The sequence below is a fragment of the Gymnoscopelus microlampas genome (genome assembly GCF_963454915.1).
Source record: "Gymnoscopelus microlampas genome assembly, chromosome: 4".
NCBI classification, from domain to species: Eukaryota; Metazoa; Chordata; class Actinopteri; order Myctophiformes; family Myctophidae; genus Gymnoscopelus; species Gymnoscopelus microlampas.
This window is the reverse complement of record NC_139941.1, coordinates 34735166-34751733: the sequence shown is the minus strand read 5'-3', so window position 1 is coordinate 34751733 and position 16568 is coordinate 34735166. Positions and strand designations below refer to the sequence as shown.

At 41.6% G+C, this 16568-nt stretch overlaps 1 protein-coding gene across 3 annotated transcripts in view; it reads left to right on the top strand.

The window, feature by feature from the left end:
• Window positions 1-213: 213 nt before the first annotated feature.
• ppp3cca (protein phosphatase 3, catalytic subunit, gamma isozyme, a) overlaps window positions 214-16568 on the top strand; it is a 36030-nt gene continuing 19675 nt past the window's right edge. For all 3 annotated transcript variants that reach the window (XM_084055704.1, XM_084055702.1, XM_084055703.1), the window contains exons 1-4: window positions 214-979; window positions 6982-7179; window positions 10152-10276; window positions 15215-15326. In XM_084055704.1, coding sequence (XP_083911830.1) covers window positions 895-979; window positions 6982-7179; window positions 10152-10276; window positions 15215-15326 — 520 coding nt within the window. In that variant the 5' untranslated portion in view covers window positions 214-894. The remainder of the gene's footprint in view (window positions 980-6981; window positions 7180-10151; window positions 10277-15214; window positions 15327-16568) is intronic.

Here is a 16568-nt window from a genome sequence, read left to right as displayed (position 1 = left end):
CATTTTCAGGTGGGGTTCCACGACCAAATACAATAATATGACCCCCAAATTGATATATATTAATTATATATCAATTTGGGTGTCCTTGACATGAAAAAGTCTGAGAATTGACTTGGGCTTGTTTTCATAGACCTGGTTGCTTATTTATTTCCCAAAACCTGGCAACACTGGCTCCCTGTCAGATTAGAGTGTAATCCTAGGGGATACGGTCTGGTCAAGACACTCTGGTGTTCACAGACTGGATGAGTAGGTGTCGACACTCATGCAAACCAAGTGACATCGAGGCTATTGGATGCGTTTCTTATTTTCTCATGAAAACCGAGCAGCAGATAGACAATGAGACGCCAAAATTCGGTTGTTGCGGCTGTTTCCCAATTTGACTGCTGCTAACATTATTAGCCTGCTAGCCTCTTATCGCTAGCTGGCTAATAACTAGCTGAAAAAGGAGTAAGAAATCGGATTAGCTGCTACCGTTAGCAGCTGCTCACCAATAATATCCAGGTCTTTGGTGCAACCTGGCAACCATCTCACAGCAAATTGGTGGATCTTTTTTTTCCTATGTAATTTTTTTCCCTCCCTTTTACTTTTTTTCTACATGTTTTTTTTTTATTTTACCTCATTGATTTGAGGCCCTTTTTTAAATTACCCTTACGATTTTGTTCTAAATTGTTACTAAGATAAATGTTACAACAAGGAGATTGATAATAACCTGATAGTTGATCCATCCAGCCAACGGCCAGGCTGCTCGTTGGTAATTGGCCAACCTTATGCTGTTAGTTGTTTAAAAAGACAAGTGACAGCAACTCCAAACGGAATAGACGGCCAAATTGATGTGCTAGAAGCTCATTGAACAATATTCTGATTTAAATCTAGTCTTTAGACGAAGGCAACATCATGTCAGGGAAAGACAAACAAGACAAAGACAAACAAGACAAAGACAAACAAGAGAAACAGTCGACCACGGAGCGCTTGGTAAAAGGTGAGTATTATAAGTGAACATTTTGTGCACAGCATCCAGTTTGTCTCTGACAGTGACAGTGGTGGAAAAAAAATACTCTCTGAAGGGCTGAAGTTGTTAATGTATGTTTTGTAATAACAAAGTAACTAGTAACTAAAGTTTTCAAATAATTGTAGTGGAGTAAAATAATATTTGCCCATGAGGTGTAGTGGAGTAGAAGTAAAAGTACTGAGAATTAGAAATACTCCAGTGAAGTAAAAAAAAAAAAAAAAAAAAAACTCAAAATTGTACTTAAGTATAGTACTAGAGTAAATGTACTTAGTTCCTTTACACCACTGGTCTCTGACACTGCCCACTAGCTAGATTTGCATATTAATTGAAAAACCACCTGTGGCTTTTGAGATAACATGAACTAAAAGTGTTTAGTTGAAACATTAAGCGGTTAAGTAGCGTTTGATTTAATAAGCTTATTCTGTTGGTTTTATGGAAATGTGTCAGTTGGTCATTTATGAACAGTGAGCCATTAAATCTGCTGTTGAGCTGTTATTACTCCAACAGAGATAAACCCTCAGGGCTTCCTCTAATGGTTTGTCTTTCAGTCAAGCTTGTTAAGAGGATGCTTATGTGGTGATGACAAAAACTGCTGTCATTAGGAGAAAATGCTGCGTGTTAGTGATCAAAGGTGACTGAATCAGGGGGGAATTCATAACCCAAGTCAAAAAGTCTAATGCTATTGTCTCCTCTCACACCGTGGATGAGATTGGAGCAATTTGTCACAATAATCCAGAGGAAAGCGAAGTAAATTATTGTTCTGTTTTGACCCACACATCTGCTCTTCTGTGGACCTGTTGGATTGTTGAAATCTTAGTAGATGTATTCCTTATAACGGACTGGAATTCCTAACATCTACGCAGATTTTTATTAACATTGCGTTGAGTCGGCATCTTGTACCGAGCGACAGACCATAACTGGCTCGCTGCGGCTGCCTGTGATTCTCCACAGTGTTGTTGTTATTGTTACTCTCAAGAGTCAAGACAGACACTCACAGACAGACAGGGATCTCCTGTGAGTATGTCCAGGATGAGATGGGGCAGTCCAGCCACGCCAAGGAATGCCCGAGGCTGACCCGGCTCCCTAGGGGAGACCTTCACTGTCCATGCCAACACAGTATGTCATCTTCCTCCCCTGTAGAAGGGCAGTAGCATCGAGCAATGACTAAATGAGTGAGAGATGTGCCCTGGTAGGGGATTGGAATGCTGAAGTGTGAGCCAGTGGTGAGAGGGTTAGTTAATTGTGGAAAGAATCTCCCAAGTGATGTGCCCAAGGCCCAGCAGAGAGAGACAGAGACTATTGCTTTCGCAATGTAAACGTTGGATTGAATTGAGTGAGAGAAAGGGAGAGTAGGAAGGCATAGACACACCGAGTTGTAGAGACAGGAGGGAGAGACAGAGCAGAGCCATAGAGAGAGAAGCAGGAGTGATGACAATCTGACAGCTCTTTACAAAATGTTGTATCCGATCCGATGCCACCTAGCTGGTCATCTGCCCAAGTCTAAGATGTAGTTACAGTTGTGTAAGGCAATAGGGAAGCTCACTATAATTTCACGACCTGTGCAGCTCAGTGACGTTGCCGGTTTGATCTGATGTCCTCTCCCACCTCTCCCAGCAATTGAGTACAAAGGACCCCAATGGAAACAAGCCATAGGCTTTCTTGGGTTTAAAGAAACTGCTATTAAAGTATTCAATCAATCAATCACACATCATTTCACGCTGACTTGGATCAGGTCGGACGATGGCTTTTGATTTTAATTGAACCTGAAGGCTGTCATGTAATCCATTTAGTTTCTGATGTGTCGGAAAAAACAAACACAAAAAAAACAGGCAGGACCCAGAAGGTAAATGTGTGGTGCTGCCACACAAAACATATGATTGACTGACAGAGGCAACCCGTGTGCCTGGGGCCTGGATGTTCATTTGTGGTGAGTGATAGGCTGCATTCAAAGATAATTAGAGCAATCTCAATTGGAATTCATGATTCATCTAGCGACCCCCCCACCCCACCACCACCATTCATCTACACTCAGCCTGTATCGTTGTAATTCAATCTTATCCTATTGTGTCGACTTTGATACAAAATACAACACATCCTAGCCACTCATATCATGATCCAGAACACTACTGTGAACGAGGAGCCTGGCGGATAATACTGCCTTTGTTTCTTTGGGTGTTTGTTGTCGTGCCAGACAGACAACGAAGGTGTCAGTGCAACCACACAGCTTTGGCTACTGATGCTTGTCTGTCATTAAGGAGCAGCCATCAAACATTAATGCTTAATAGACAAAGTGGACCCTTCTTTAAGGCCGCTGTGGCCAAATTGACTCTGTAGTAGACATTTTTCATTTCATTACTTTTGATTGCTTTTTGTGTGTTGGTCTGTCTCTAGGACGGTCTAGGACCATGTGTTTTTATCCTCTGTGATATTGTGTTTATTTTGTTGTGTCATGGAAGTGCTGTTGTGCTCTTTCCTTTTATCACCAAATTCATTCATTCATTCAAGGTACAGCTACTTAAATTGAGCAAGGCTTGTGGCAGCAGCTTTTGTGTGTTGTGCTTGACCAGACCTCTGCTGCCTTTGCTCATGCAAGCGAAAGCTACCATAACTGCTGTGGCCAGATCCCTTAATCGGAGTGAATGGATATGATTCTAACGATTGTGCAAAATGTAAAATAATTGCAATTAACTATATAATATCCTTATCCTTAGCTAAAAAATAGTTGTGATCAGGTGATTATGCAATAATTGTGACAGGCCTCCACTTTAACTTAACCTGACAACTCTCTGGTCATTCGTCTCTGGCTGTGGTAGTTGGTCAGTTATACTAACCACTTTCACAGGTTGCCAAATGCCAACTATGGTTTCTGTTTCTGAGAAAAAAATATTCTCTAACCATGATTACACTGTGCATTGTGGTTAAAGGTGAGTTCCTGCCATTCTGATTCCATGTGCGGTCCTAATGTTCTCTTCTCTCTCTCTCTCTGTTTCATCTTTTTTTTTGGAAGAAGGTAGGCCCATTGTATCATGTACTGCGCTGGTGCTTGCCTTTCAGTGTGTCGAGGCTTTTAAGTAAATGGCCCCTGAACCTGGAAGCCACGGCTAATAGAGGCTTTGCCTAATCTGTTCTTAAGGCTCGTACCTCAGCTTACTGCGCTACTTCTCTTCTAGCCTCGCCTCGTAGGCCCCAGGAGCGCCTTACTGTTTTATTTATACCACAACCAGTCGGTGCATGACAGCTTGTCCTGATCACAGAGGAAGTCGGAACTGTTGCTTTGGGTTCCCACCGCAAGTCAGACCTCAATCTGTGCTGCCCTGCAACATTAAGTAGTAGTGAAACTGACTGATAAGTAAAATTTATCTCCTGTTGCACAAAAGAGTATGGGCTAGGTCAGTGGTTCTCAACCTGTGGGTCGGGACCCCTAAGGGCGTACCCACATGATTTGGGGGGGATCCCCAGATGACAGTGAAGTGACAATTTAAGGACTTTTAAAACCTTTTTAATATCTAAAAGAATGACCATTTATCTGGGGGTTCTGGGGGGCCAGTTCAAATTATTTTGAGGCGTCACAGCCTGAAAAGGTTTGGGAACCATATCCCAATTCCCAACAATATTCTTTGTGATATTGTTCGCTACTGCTGTTTTCATCATTGTTGCGGTGTGGACTCCGACATCCACTTTAGTTCCACTAGTTCCACTGCATTGCATCAAGCTTGCCAAGCATCTATTTCGTGGGAGGGAGGCAGGGCTGTGGACGGTGATCTTTGTCACTGCTGGGGCAGCACCTGTCAGCGGCAGGGAATATTTAACAGGAGGAGTAGGACGGAGGCGCTACTTCCCTTGGTTGGGGGGTTTCTCACTGGCAGGTGAGCCAGTAGAAAACAACGGCAGTGGCGGGCACTGGGAGGAATTAATATTGTTTGAAATAATGCATTTTATAGTTATCATTCTTGGTGTGGACGGCCCTGGCCTTAAGGCCAGTCACTGTCATGGTATATCGCTAACATGCATGTCGTTTGGTGTGGGACGAAACTCACATGAAGTATGGGAGAACATCAACTCCACCAGAAAGGCCCATGTCCCCTCTTGCTGTGAGGTTATAGTGCAATAAATGTCTCAATAGAAGAGCAGGGAGACAAAATACAACCACCCCAATTGCATAAGTTATATTGTATTAACATACTCTACCATACAGATTGGACAATGTTTTTTTTTTATTATTCATTACAAAATAAAGATTATTATTGGCTTACTATACAGCCGCTGCAGTCACAATGGGTAAAATGACCACCCAGTATTTTTCTACTTCACTGCAACAGGTGGCATAGTGAAAGAAACATATTTATCAAGTTCACGCAAGGAACTAGTTAAGACAGAAAGTATATATCATTTTCACCTCTTCACCTTGTGGTATAACTTGTGAATAAAAACACTGCAGGGTTTAGTTCTGTCACCACGTGTTTTGATGACAACTTGCACCCTTCAGTGTTTTTCAGCTGGCAGTGGCAGCCTCTTGTAGCTATGTGGCTGTAAAAGGATTGTTGAGGTACCATGGAAGGAGATTAATGGGAGAGGTGGGGCTTTAAATTGAGGTGAGCACTGAATGTGCATATGTTTTTGTCAAGTATCTCTCATGGCATTATTATTATAGCACCATGAACTTAATTTTGGTGTCACTTCAGAAGCCTTTCACTTCGCTCTTCACTCTGCACTCAACATATAATCTAGTGTATTAGCATTGGTCTAATATTCTAAATGTAATTTCCTCTTTATTTGTGTGTGAGTGTGCTCTCTGTGCAGAGCATTTAAGCTGAGATGAGCAGGAAGAAATGCTGCTCCGCACTCATCGACTCATGAGGCTGTTGTCATGCGGGAGAGTCTTTTTTTCCCCGGTGTTTCGCCCATGCGGACATGGTTTTGAGGTTAGGTTTTAGGCATTATTTCTGTGAGGTTAGAGTTAGGCATAGTGTTTGTGAGGTTAGGGTTCGGTTTAGGCATAGTTTTACTGAAGTTAAATGTTAGGGTTTAGACGCAATTAAGGTGAAACACCAAGGAAAGCGGGAGTCCCGTTGTCACGCTTCGCGCTCAAAGAGATTCCTCGCTTCTCTTGCAACCGCTCCATCGCTTACCTTGATTTGACCATGCCCCCCTCCCCCCCCGCATTGTATTTTGACGAAATCTGCTGCCATTTGGAAGCTTGTGTGACCAATTGGAGCACAATGCATTCTTTTGACACAAATGTGTCCCCTATAATCTGTGTAGAGACTATAGATCCTAGAGTACCCCTATGTGAGTGCAGTTTTCACCATGGACAACAACAATGTCGCAAAAACACACGCCATCCAAGTGTCAATTTTACGTAGGGCATTGTATTTTTAATAAGACTGATAATAATAAATCCTGTGGGATAATTCACCCCAAGTGTGGGGAAGCAAAAAACCCAACACTTATATTTCAAATTGTACCCTTTTTGGCTAACTGACGCAAGGAATTAACAACCGGACTTTGCGGATTACAGACAAATTTGAATGACGGCTATCAGTTCAGAATTAAGTGAGGGATCTTAGACTGGGGACATGATGCGTCGTGTCTGACCATGAGACCGGTCATGCTTATCACCTGGTAGGAGTGGCACCAGAGCGGCTAGGAGCGGAGATCCGAGGTCCGTCCGCTCTGACCTTTTTCAAAACCCGCTCTCACTCCTGTCAAAATGTGGCCGCTCCGCTACACACGCTGCTCACTTTCCACTTTGCTCAGTGCTCTATCTCTGTGTACAGACCCCCCCAACATACTGTACATAGATGTATATATTGTACACCGTCACTTAAATATGCCATGCATAAACGGTATGAACCCCCCACAACCCTCCACACGCCAATTCAATTATAATGGAGGAAAAGGAATGGTTGAAATTAAATAATTATGATTTGCTGTAATTGAGCTGTTTGTGGAAATGTCCTCTTTTCCCATAGCTGTGCCATACCCACCCCAGCAAAAGCTGACCTTAAAGGAGCTGTTTGAGGATGGCAAGCCCAATCCTGAGGTGCTCCGTAACCACCTGGTCAAGGAGGGCAGGCTAGAGGAAGACGTGGCCCTGAAGATAATCAACGATGGGGCCAACATCCTCCGCCAGGAAAAGTGCATGCTGGAGGTGGACGCTCCCATCACAGGTAAGGTTTAGCTTGGGGATGGCTTGGCAAAGGGCTAGGGCTGAACAATATGATTTTCAGTGATTTTCCGTGACTTTGGCGTTACCTCGTTCATGCTAGGAAAGTAAGCGTTTTACCTTCCGTCAGAGAAATTCAAAATAAGAGTGAAAACGACTTTTTTTTAAAAGAATGCTTAGTTTTCACTGTTGCTACACTTAGAAATATATCAAATATCAAATTGTTAATTAGTGTATACTGTATCTTATTGATATCTAGATATTTGGCATAAATATCGAAAGAAGGTGGAGGTGCCCAGATAAGAGTAGAGTATGTGAGTTTGAGGTGCTTCCAATGGGCTGTACTGAAGATAGAACATACATGGGTTTGGGGAAGTATGGAAAATAAATCGGTTCATTTCCAGGGCATGAAAAAGTGTTAATTGTGCAGAGAATCTGGGAAGATATTAAGTTAAAATGAACATACCATTACATACGTCTCAGATTTGTTTGGTAGAGTGCTTTCTTGTCATCCAGTATTATTATTATTATCTACTTATTGTAATTGTTAGCAGTATGCATGCCTCACCAACATTTTGCTGCTTCAACCAGTATGAGTGAGTGACTAATAATAAACCCTCTTGAATAGCCACCTTGTTCCCTCACTATTGGCATTCATTAGATTGTCCACTGAAAACGATTCTTTTGTAATAATGAAATCAAGGTCTTTGATATGCTTGGTTTTGAAAGCTAGAGTGTCCCTTTTTGCAATTTATACCTCCAGAAGGCTCAACTCGCCCGCACGCACGCACACACACATGCACGCACGTCGGTCTGTAATGGTTCTTCTCTCTCAGAGGACATGGTGAAAAGGACAAGCCTGACGAGACTAGAGTGTAGAGAGTAAACCCTGTGCCAGCACCGGGCACATTTCCATGGCACCACTGTTTGCATCTTCTGACAGCTGGTGTATAACCACTCGAGTGGCAGAATGGACTGAGGCATCTCCAACCACCACAGGGCTTTCCCCCACCCCCCAACACCCCCAGTTCAAATGTACTCTTAAGTGGAGCGCACACCACAGCAGACACACCAGCTGCGAACATCACCCCCAAGCACCTGGCGCTCCAGAGTGCCTGCCTTCTTTTTTCAGACAGATTTCAAATACATTACATTTCTTGCATACACGGTTGATACCTATAATCTCTAGAACAGGGGTCTACAACATTGTTCGGGCCAAGGATCCCTTAGCTGAGAGAGAGATGAAGCAGGGACCCCTATTCTACATGTGTTGTATAACATTGTGTTGCAGATTAAACCTTTTCATAGATGGCTTCATAGAGCTGTTTGACAGCACTATCATCAGGGTTGTGTAAATTCAAGTTTTTTGTTTGCTTGTTTCCACATGATCTTTTCTATTAATATGTCAGATTCATGTTACTGTGTATTTTCAGATATTTAACCACTTAAACCCTCAATACTTAGTAAACTTGACCTTTGGTTCTGTACTTTTGCTTTTTTTCCCACACCAAATCTCTTCACTGAAAATGGCAGATCTGCAAGCTCACAACACATTGCAGTGCAACACGCTTTGAGTTTGTAGATCTGCAGTTTTTGGGGAATGTTCCCCCCCAGAATAGGGATGCTAGGGTTCAAGTGGTTAACATAATGTAATAGCACCCCCGTAGTAACTCCGAGGGCCCCCTTGGGGTGCCGGACCCCCTGTTGAACACCCATGCTTTAGACCACTGTTTCCAGGTCGCAACCCATTTGTGGGTCGTGGAGACATTTTCATGGGTCGCAGGTGAATTATATCCCTTTTTATTTTTTGTTTCCTAAATTTTGTCATTCATTTTTATTATTTTAAAAACATTTCTAAATAATTCCACAAAAAAATACACCTTTTGAGTTGAAAACAAATAAAAACATTTTTCACAAATAATTTCATGAATAAAATTAATATAATTCAAGAAAGTCCCTGTGATCTTGTAGATCTGCTATTTTCACTAGGGTCCCGGGCAAACATCTGATTTCTCTTGTGGGTCTTGAGCAAAGAAGTTTGGGAACCACTGCTTTAGACAATACAAATTAACAGGCAGGATAAACTTGTGCCATACGGCGGTATGCGTCTAGACTATACATTTTATGCTTCCTTAGCTCAATGGAAGAGAGGAATGCATCCAGGTACTTGTCCAAGTGCAATGTCTTCTTGGCACTTGGGAAATACGAACGGGATGGAAATGATCCCAGGGCACCAGATTGTCTGCTAGCACTCCACAACTGGTGTGCGGTGCTTCTTTTCTATTAAATGAATGGGAGCTGTTTTAATGGAACATTCACTGCACATCTGCTGTGGTCTGTAGAGATATTAAGGCTTTTTAATTAAACAAAGCAATCAAAGTCCCACCGCTGAATACTGCAATTTCTTAAGCTGAAGAGCCTATGAAAAGGGAAAATGTCAGTTCCCCTAATAATGTCTGATTGACAGCTGAGGTCCTGGGGACCCAGATGACTGCAAGTTGTCTTATTCTACCAGGCAGTTAACTGCTATATTATTCCCTTCATTAAAGGCTTAGAATGAAAGCCAGCAGTCCTCTGGGTCCCAAGGATCAGAGAAGAGAACTACTGCAGTTCATATCTAAATCACAAAATTCAGGTGACGGCAATCACATTTCTTCACTAGCATTGCTCACTTTCCCTGCTTTGAATGTGACTGTAAAGTTATCCGTGCCGTTATCAAAGCTCTATCAGCTACTACAACTACACAAGGCTGTTTACATCATTCATGACTCTAGTTAAAGGTACTACCGTACTGCACTATAGCATTTGACTGCTGCCTGGTATTAATTTCACATCCTGGCCTCAATGGCCAATAACTGTTCTTCACTGTGCATTGCCGAAGACAAGACACGAAAAGACACACTAACACCATGATTTATGGCCCTGTATAGCTAGTATCGTTGTTGTTATTTCACTGTAATCTTTCTCTTTCCACAGTTTGTGGCGATGTCCATGGACAGTTCTTTGACCTTATGAAGCTCTTTGAAGTTGGTGGGTCGCCCAGTAACACGCGGTATCTCTTCCTCGGTGACTATGTAGATCGAGGCTACTTCAGTATCGAGGTGAGAATGACCAGATCTGTACTAATAAGGTTTCTTGTAGGAGAATTCCAACAGTCCGTTTTTATTTATTTTTTCATACTGCAGAAGTTGGCTCAGTTATGGAACGTAATTGCTCAAAATCAATGTCAATCACTCTACTACACATACATACTATGGAAACTTCTGACAATTCTTTATCAAGTTTATCTAGCAGTTGCTGGTATGATTTTAAAACCATTTGAAAGCTATTTTAAAGCTGCAGCCCTATCTTCTGCAGTGCTGAATAAAAAATCATGTCCAGCCTTTTGCTGATAATATCTTTGTAGTAAGCAATGCTTTCAAACCAAGTCCTACAGAGACAACTACAGCAGCCCCCTCCTGACTGTCTAGAGACAGATGTTTTGCGATCACAGTCATCAGTACTGTCTGGATGGTGATTCTCTTTGTTGTTGGACCCCTCTCTGACCTGCTCTGTACTGAAACTAGTCTGATGATTGCTTTAGCCAGGAGCACAGCAGAGCTCCCATATGGTCATCATTTAATTTGTGTGTACTATGTTAATGGGTATGCTACCCATGCTGTGTAGGTTGTGAGCATGCTCAGACATTTTCTAGGTCAATCTGGCAATACAATATTGTTTTTGGAGCCTTGGAAACGTTAAGGAAAATAATGGAAATCCAGAACGATTTATGAATGTCAGTTTAACTTTTTCTCTTTTTTTAAAGTAAAGTGATACTATACTACAGAGGTGTTTAACCGCAGGAGGCCTCTGAGTTGATCAGTTGACCTTTAGTGTTTTTACACAGACAACTATTGATTTTGTCACTTGCTAGTTTAATTAATTAATTGAAAACTCCTGTGCTGTATTTCTTTTTTTTGTTGTAAAAGTGTACACTCAGAGTGTTTGCATTTATCTGCATTTAACCGTCATTTAAAGTCATGTTTATAGAAATTAACATTTTAGTGTCATATCACAAGCCTTGGTCACAGCAACAGTGCAACAGACGTCAGTACTTGAACGCAGTGAACTAAGCCAACCCTCTCATTATGAACAGAGCCTACGGGGGCGAACAGTGTCAGTCATCAGTCTTTCTGGAAATACTTTCCACTGCTTTGTGATTTCCTAGTCGCCCCTTTATCAGCTACAGTTTCTGAGCAATAAATGCTCTCGATCGCATGGGGTGCTTCCACCTACACTACTAGTGGCGCAAATTAGCATCCCGCATTCCTGATGTTGTAGAAAAAGCCTTGTACTTCTAGAACTAATTAATGTGTTACATCCAGTCTGAGAACTGTCAACAGTCAAAAAAACAGAACGAGCCTGTACTATAACGCTGTCAGAGTATTGTAGAATTACAATTATATAAAAAAAATAAGTTTTAATTTGTAATGAGTTATTTTCGTTTTTGGTCAATAGTTCCTGAACAGGTGCAATACATTTTTGTGTGCATGGTTAATTGTGACCTTCCCTACTACCGTTAATTATCTCCACAACGTCGGAAGTCTGGAGGTGGAGATTATGTTTTCGAAAAGAGAGAGAGAGAGAGAAAGCATAGGGACTGATTGGGTGAGTGATACTGGGCATTCGACGGGGCCCCACCTATTCCAACTTAATTACAAATATTTTTCTCACTCCCCGGTTTTAATGCTTTTATCGAGAAAGCAGGGAGTTGAAGGCCTGTGCACGGCAAAGGCTTTCTGGGCTTGCACTCAGGGCTCCTGACTAATATTTTAACAATTTTAACTGTCCCTAAGTTAATATAAAAAAGTATTATTATGTATTAATTCATTAGTATTATTATTATTAGGGCACAGTAGGAGGGGTGGGGGTGTTATACTGTAAAGTGTTGGAGGAATTATGGCAGTGTATGGAAAGCATTGCATTTGGTTTAGAGATGCAGAGTTGGACCTGTGACTCGCAGAGACAGATTTACTGCATGTGTGTGTTCTGATTTGCCGAGATATGAGAGTTGGTCATCAATCCTTTTATGTAATTAGATTGCTGTTAAACTGGTGATCTTCAGTGTTTAATGATCTTGTCAAAACTAGAGTAAATTCATAGAAATATGAAATGTGAACTGGCCATTTTGTTTAGGAAGTTTTGGGCTTTCTGTCTCTACAGGCCAAGACTAATTTAGATTAACTGAGAAAAATGTAGAATATATGTTCCAAAGTAGATAGAACTGCAAAGATCGATTCATTTCTTAGCGATTCTATGATTATTATTATTTTTTTGATCAATCAAATAATCAAAGCACTTTTGTTTTTTCTAAAAAAAGAAAAAACATCGAATCGTTTTTTATTTATTTTTCTATAATTGTTTAAAACTAACAGTTCAGTTAACTGTCCCAACCCCTAACGTAGTCACTACAACTTTTGGCTGGACAGGACGTTGTCGTGCCCATTAGGGTGGTTGTATAATTTATATGTAGCAAGTGAATTGCTAGATGGCAAGGACAGGAAATTCTAAAGAGCATAGCGCTTAAGCTCATAACGTCACATAAACGCAGGCCATTAGGATGCCCAGCGTGAGCAGAATCTTTTACCATCTACCCAGGTTTCACTCTCCCTCAGGTGGAGTCTGAAAAGAGATGAAGCCATGGAAACCCTTGTGTCTTGTGAAGGCCATAGTGGTCGCTTGAATAGCACAAAGGATGGGTTTAGGAATATGGATCTCAGGATGTGGTTACCAAGGCAACATAAAGATCGACTTAAGCCTCTGAAAGCAGCATATTACTTTTTTTCAGGCCAGCAATTTTCCAGAATCTAAATCGAGTTCATGTAGGCAATCCATTTCATTATGCTGCCTACTTCACCCATTGCGATCCAAGGGAGTATTCCTCTGAACTGACCCCCTAACCTGGCTCCAACCCCTCTCTAACCACACACGCTGTGCAGAGTGTGAGTGGGTGGGTGTCTGTGTCGGTGTGTCTGTCTGTCTCCATCTGTGTGTGTTTGTGCTTCGTGAGGTGGAGTGAAGCGAGCCAGCCAGCACCATTGTCTGCCTCCCCCGTTCCAGGCTTTGTGCAGACTGCCTACTTGATAGAAGAGAGCTCTCTCATTAAAATCCATGTCATCTCTCAGGCACTCTGCACTCCTGTTCCCTTCACCACCTACGCACATAAGAGATCCATTCATGCCGACAGCCCCTCTACAGATTCACCTGCACTTCACAGCTCAAACAATTCCACACAAAGTACAGAGGGCAGTAAGACGTGCAGGGAACAAAACATGGGTGGATTAACAGTCCCATGTCCCAGACCTCCCAAAAGGGGTTTGGTTTAGGAACATGTCACCTTTTTCACCCCTCATGACTTTGCAGGTCTGCCTTCAGTCCACTCAAATAATGCTAAGGTGTTATGTTTATGATAGTCATTTAAAATAGCATATGAGAGTATTATACAGTAATATTAAAGGACGACGTCAACCATTTTCAACCTATCTTCATATAATTGGTCCTCACTAATGCTCATTACATGGTACCATTTTTGTCTACTCGGTCTGTGTCTCAGAGGAGCGCTGTGGACAGTTCTGTAACCCGCCTACCAGTGACATCATCGATGGGGAATCCAAGCTAATAGAAACTGCAGGCTTTCTATTCCTGGAAAGTTGCCATGCTATAATGGAAGCCATTGTTCTCGTGTTAATAAAATAAAGAAAAATAACCTGTTTAACCATGATTGTCACTGGTAGGCTGGTTTCTGAAGTGTCCACAGCCCTCCTATGAGACACAGGCTGAGTAGAGAAAATGGTACCATTTTATGAGCATTAGTATGGACCAGTTATATGAAGATTTGTTGAAAATGGGTGAAGTCATCCTTTAACAAATGGCAATATACTAAAGCGCTATTTGTCGTTTTTTGGCTGGTTGTAGGAATTGCAAGAATGAGAGTATTGCAACTTCTCACGTTGGGCACGCAGAACAATGTGTCCATTTGTTGCACATGCTACATTCACTCTGACAACACATCACACACACACACCTCTTCCTTGTTCCCCCAAAAACCCAGCCCAAACCCCTTAAAGAACCCATGTTGAATTTAGCCCCAAGAGAGTCACTAGTACTACATGGTAGAACATGGATATTCAGCCATTCCTCACCACTTATACTGTACAACGGATGTATTGTATTGATGCCAAAGTAGAGATTGGGCCATTGCAACAGTAAAGATTTTCTTAAATCCTATTGAATTGAAACACAACAAGCACACCTCAATATTTTTATTTTAGATATTTAAGAAATATCTTTTGTAAAGAAATTACAAAAATGTAATTTCTTTTCACAAACGTATACTGTATCATATAAATAGTAAACCAGAGAGTGGTCTCTTAATTCTTTCCAGAGCTAATATACAGTATATAAACATAATAAAGGTCAGAACACAATAGAATTTAGAGTGAAAATGTGTGGTTTGTTTTGTTTTTGCGTGAATGCACACCTGCTGCCTTCGGTTACTTGGGCGTCCTGCTCTCCAGGCTTAATGTTGGGCTGTGATTTCGTGCATGTTAATGTAAAAGAGTGGGCCGAGGGCGGCAAGTGGCGACTAATGAGCAGTGCCTTGTCGTCTGAGCCTGAAGAGGAAGCAGGGCTCATTTGGATTGTAAATGCCTCCTCTGCTTTTTTTATACTGTTGTCGTCGCACATTAAATACGGCTCCAGATTCCATTTAGGTCTGGCTTCAAAGCTTCCCCAGGGATGCATCAGTTATTATGATAGAATCTACTGTTTCTTCCTGCCCCCTCTATATGTTTGAGCCTCTAACGTGCGCAAAGGAAGATTTATGTAGATTAACTTCTGAAGGGAACACAGGTTATTTATGCAGTTCTCCAAGCTTAAGAGCTGAATGATGGTCGACCTGTCTTTAATGTGCTTTCTAAGTTTTGAATTGCACGATGTCTGTGTATAATTCTATTTATTTTGCCCCTCTCTCCGCCTATATCCCCCTCCCTCTCTCTTAGTGTGTGCTCTACCTCTGGTCGCTTAAGATCAACCACCCCACTACACTCTTTCTCCTGCGAGGGAACCACGAGTGCCGGCACCTCACAGAGTACTTCACGTTCAAACAGGAATGTAAGTGCAAGTGTGGCTTTTATAACCTTGTTCGGCCTTCTACCAGATGGGATGCAACCACCAAATACATGCGAAGTGCATTGACAAGGCATTGAAAAAGCATTTGTCGGTCTTGTCAGTCAGGGTTCCTTCAATTTTGGGAAAACTGGGCCCTTTCGAAGGAATAATTATTTGTTTGGCTCTGATTTGTTAGATTAGCCAAAACAATACCTTGGGTAAAGCATTTATTATTAGTTGAATTGGAACTGGTATTTGAATTGTTAGAAGAATTTGTTTTATTTTATTCCAACAACACCCCAGCCCTGTCTGTCAGCAGATTTATATGAGAATAAAGATATGTTATTCATTGGGGTGACACAGATAGTAGTCAGGCATATTTCTGGTATTTTACACACAGTTACACACATCACTCAAACAGAAATGTTGGCAGGTGGCCCGTACCGCTGGCCTAGTGGTCCGGACACCTAGGCTCCAATGTGGCTTTGCGGGTCACTCCCCATCTCTCACTCCCTGTTTCCTGTCCATCTCCACTATACCTATAAATAAAGTATAATCAGTACCTGATTAGATTATTATCTCTCTCTAGATTTTAATAATCATGCTGTTCATTTGTGCTTTTTTCACTGTTGTGTTATGGATATGTAAATGTTGAACACTGCATTATTTGATTATTTTTTACCTTATTACCCTATTGTGTTGTTCCACCCACTAATTAACAACGTGGCCTGTGGTTGTCTATTTATGTGGGTGGGGTGCACGCATCTCGAGTTTGACCCGATGGATGAGCCTTGGCTCGAAACATTTGCGGGTTTTATTCTTTTTCTTATTCTTTTCTAACCCAGCACCTCAACTAAGTGACGTGCGTATTTTATTAGCTTTTGTTTGAGAGAGAGAGAAATCAGTGTGAAGCCTAATTATGTTTGGGTGAAAAAGTTTTGCTCAATTAAAAAATGCAGTATTTTCAACTGGAAGAAAAGTGTTAATGCGAATCTCTCTCTCTTTTCACCCAGGCATAAATTAGGCTTTGATCAGAGCCATGATAATCAGCTACACAGGTGTGGTGCCATTATTAGTATGCAAATGCTAGAAACCAAAACACTTTGGCAGACAGCAGAATGTAATTTGCCAGTTGCAAATAGCTTTCAGTCCCTAAATGTCTCCTCCCCTTTCAGGGTGGAGGCGGAGGACACTGCATGACAGAGCTACTTAAACATAATTACTTTATAATAAGAGCACTCATTA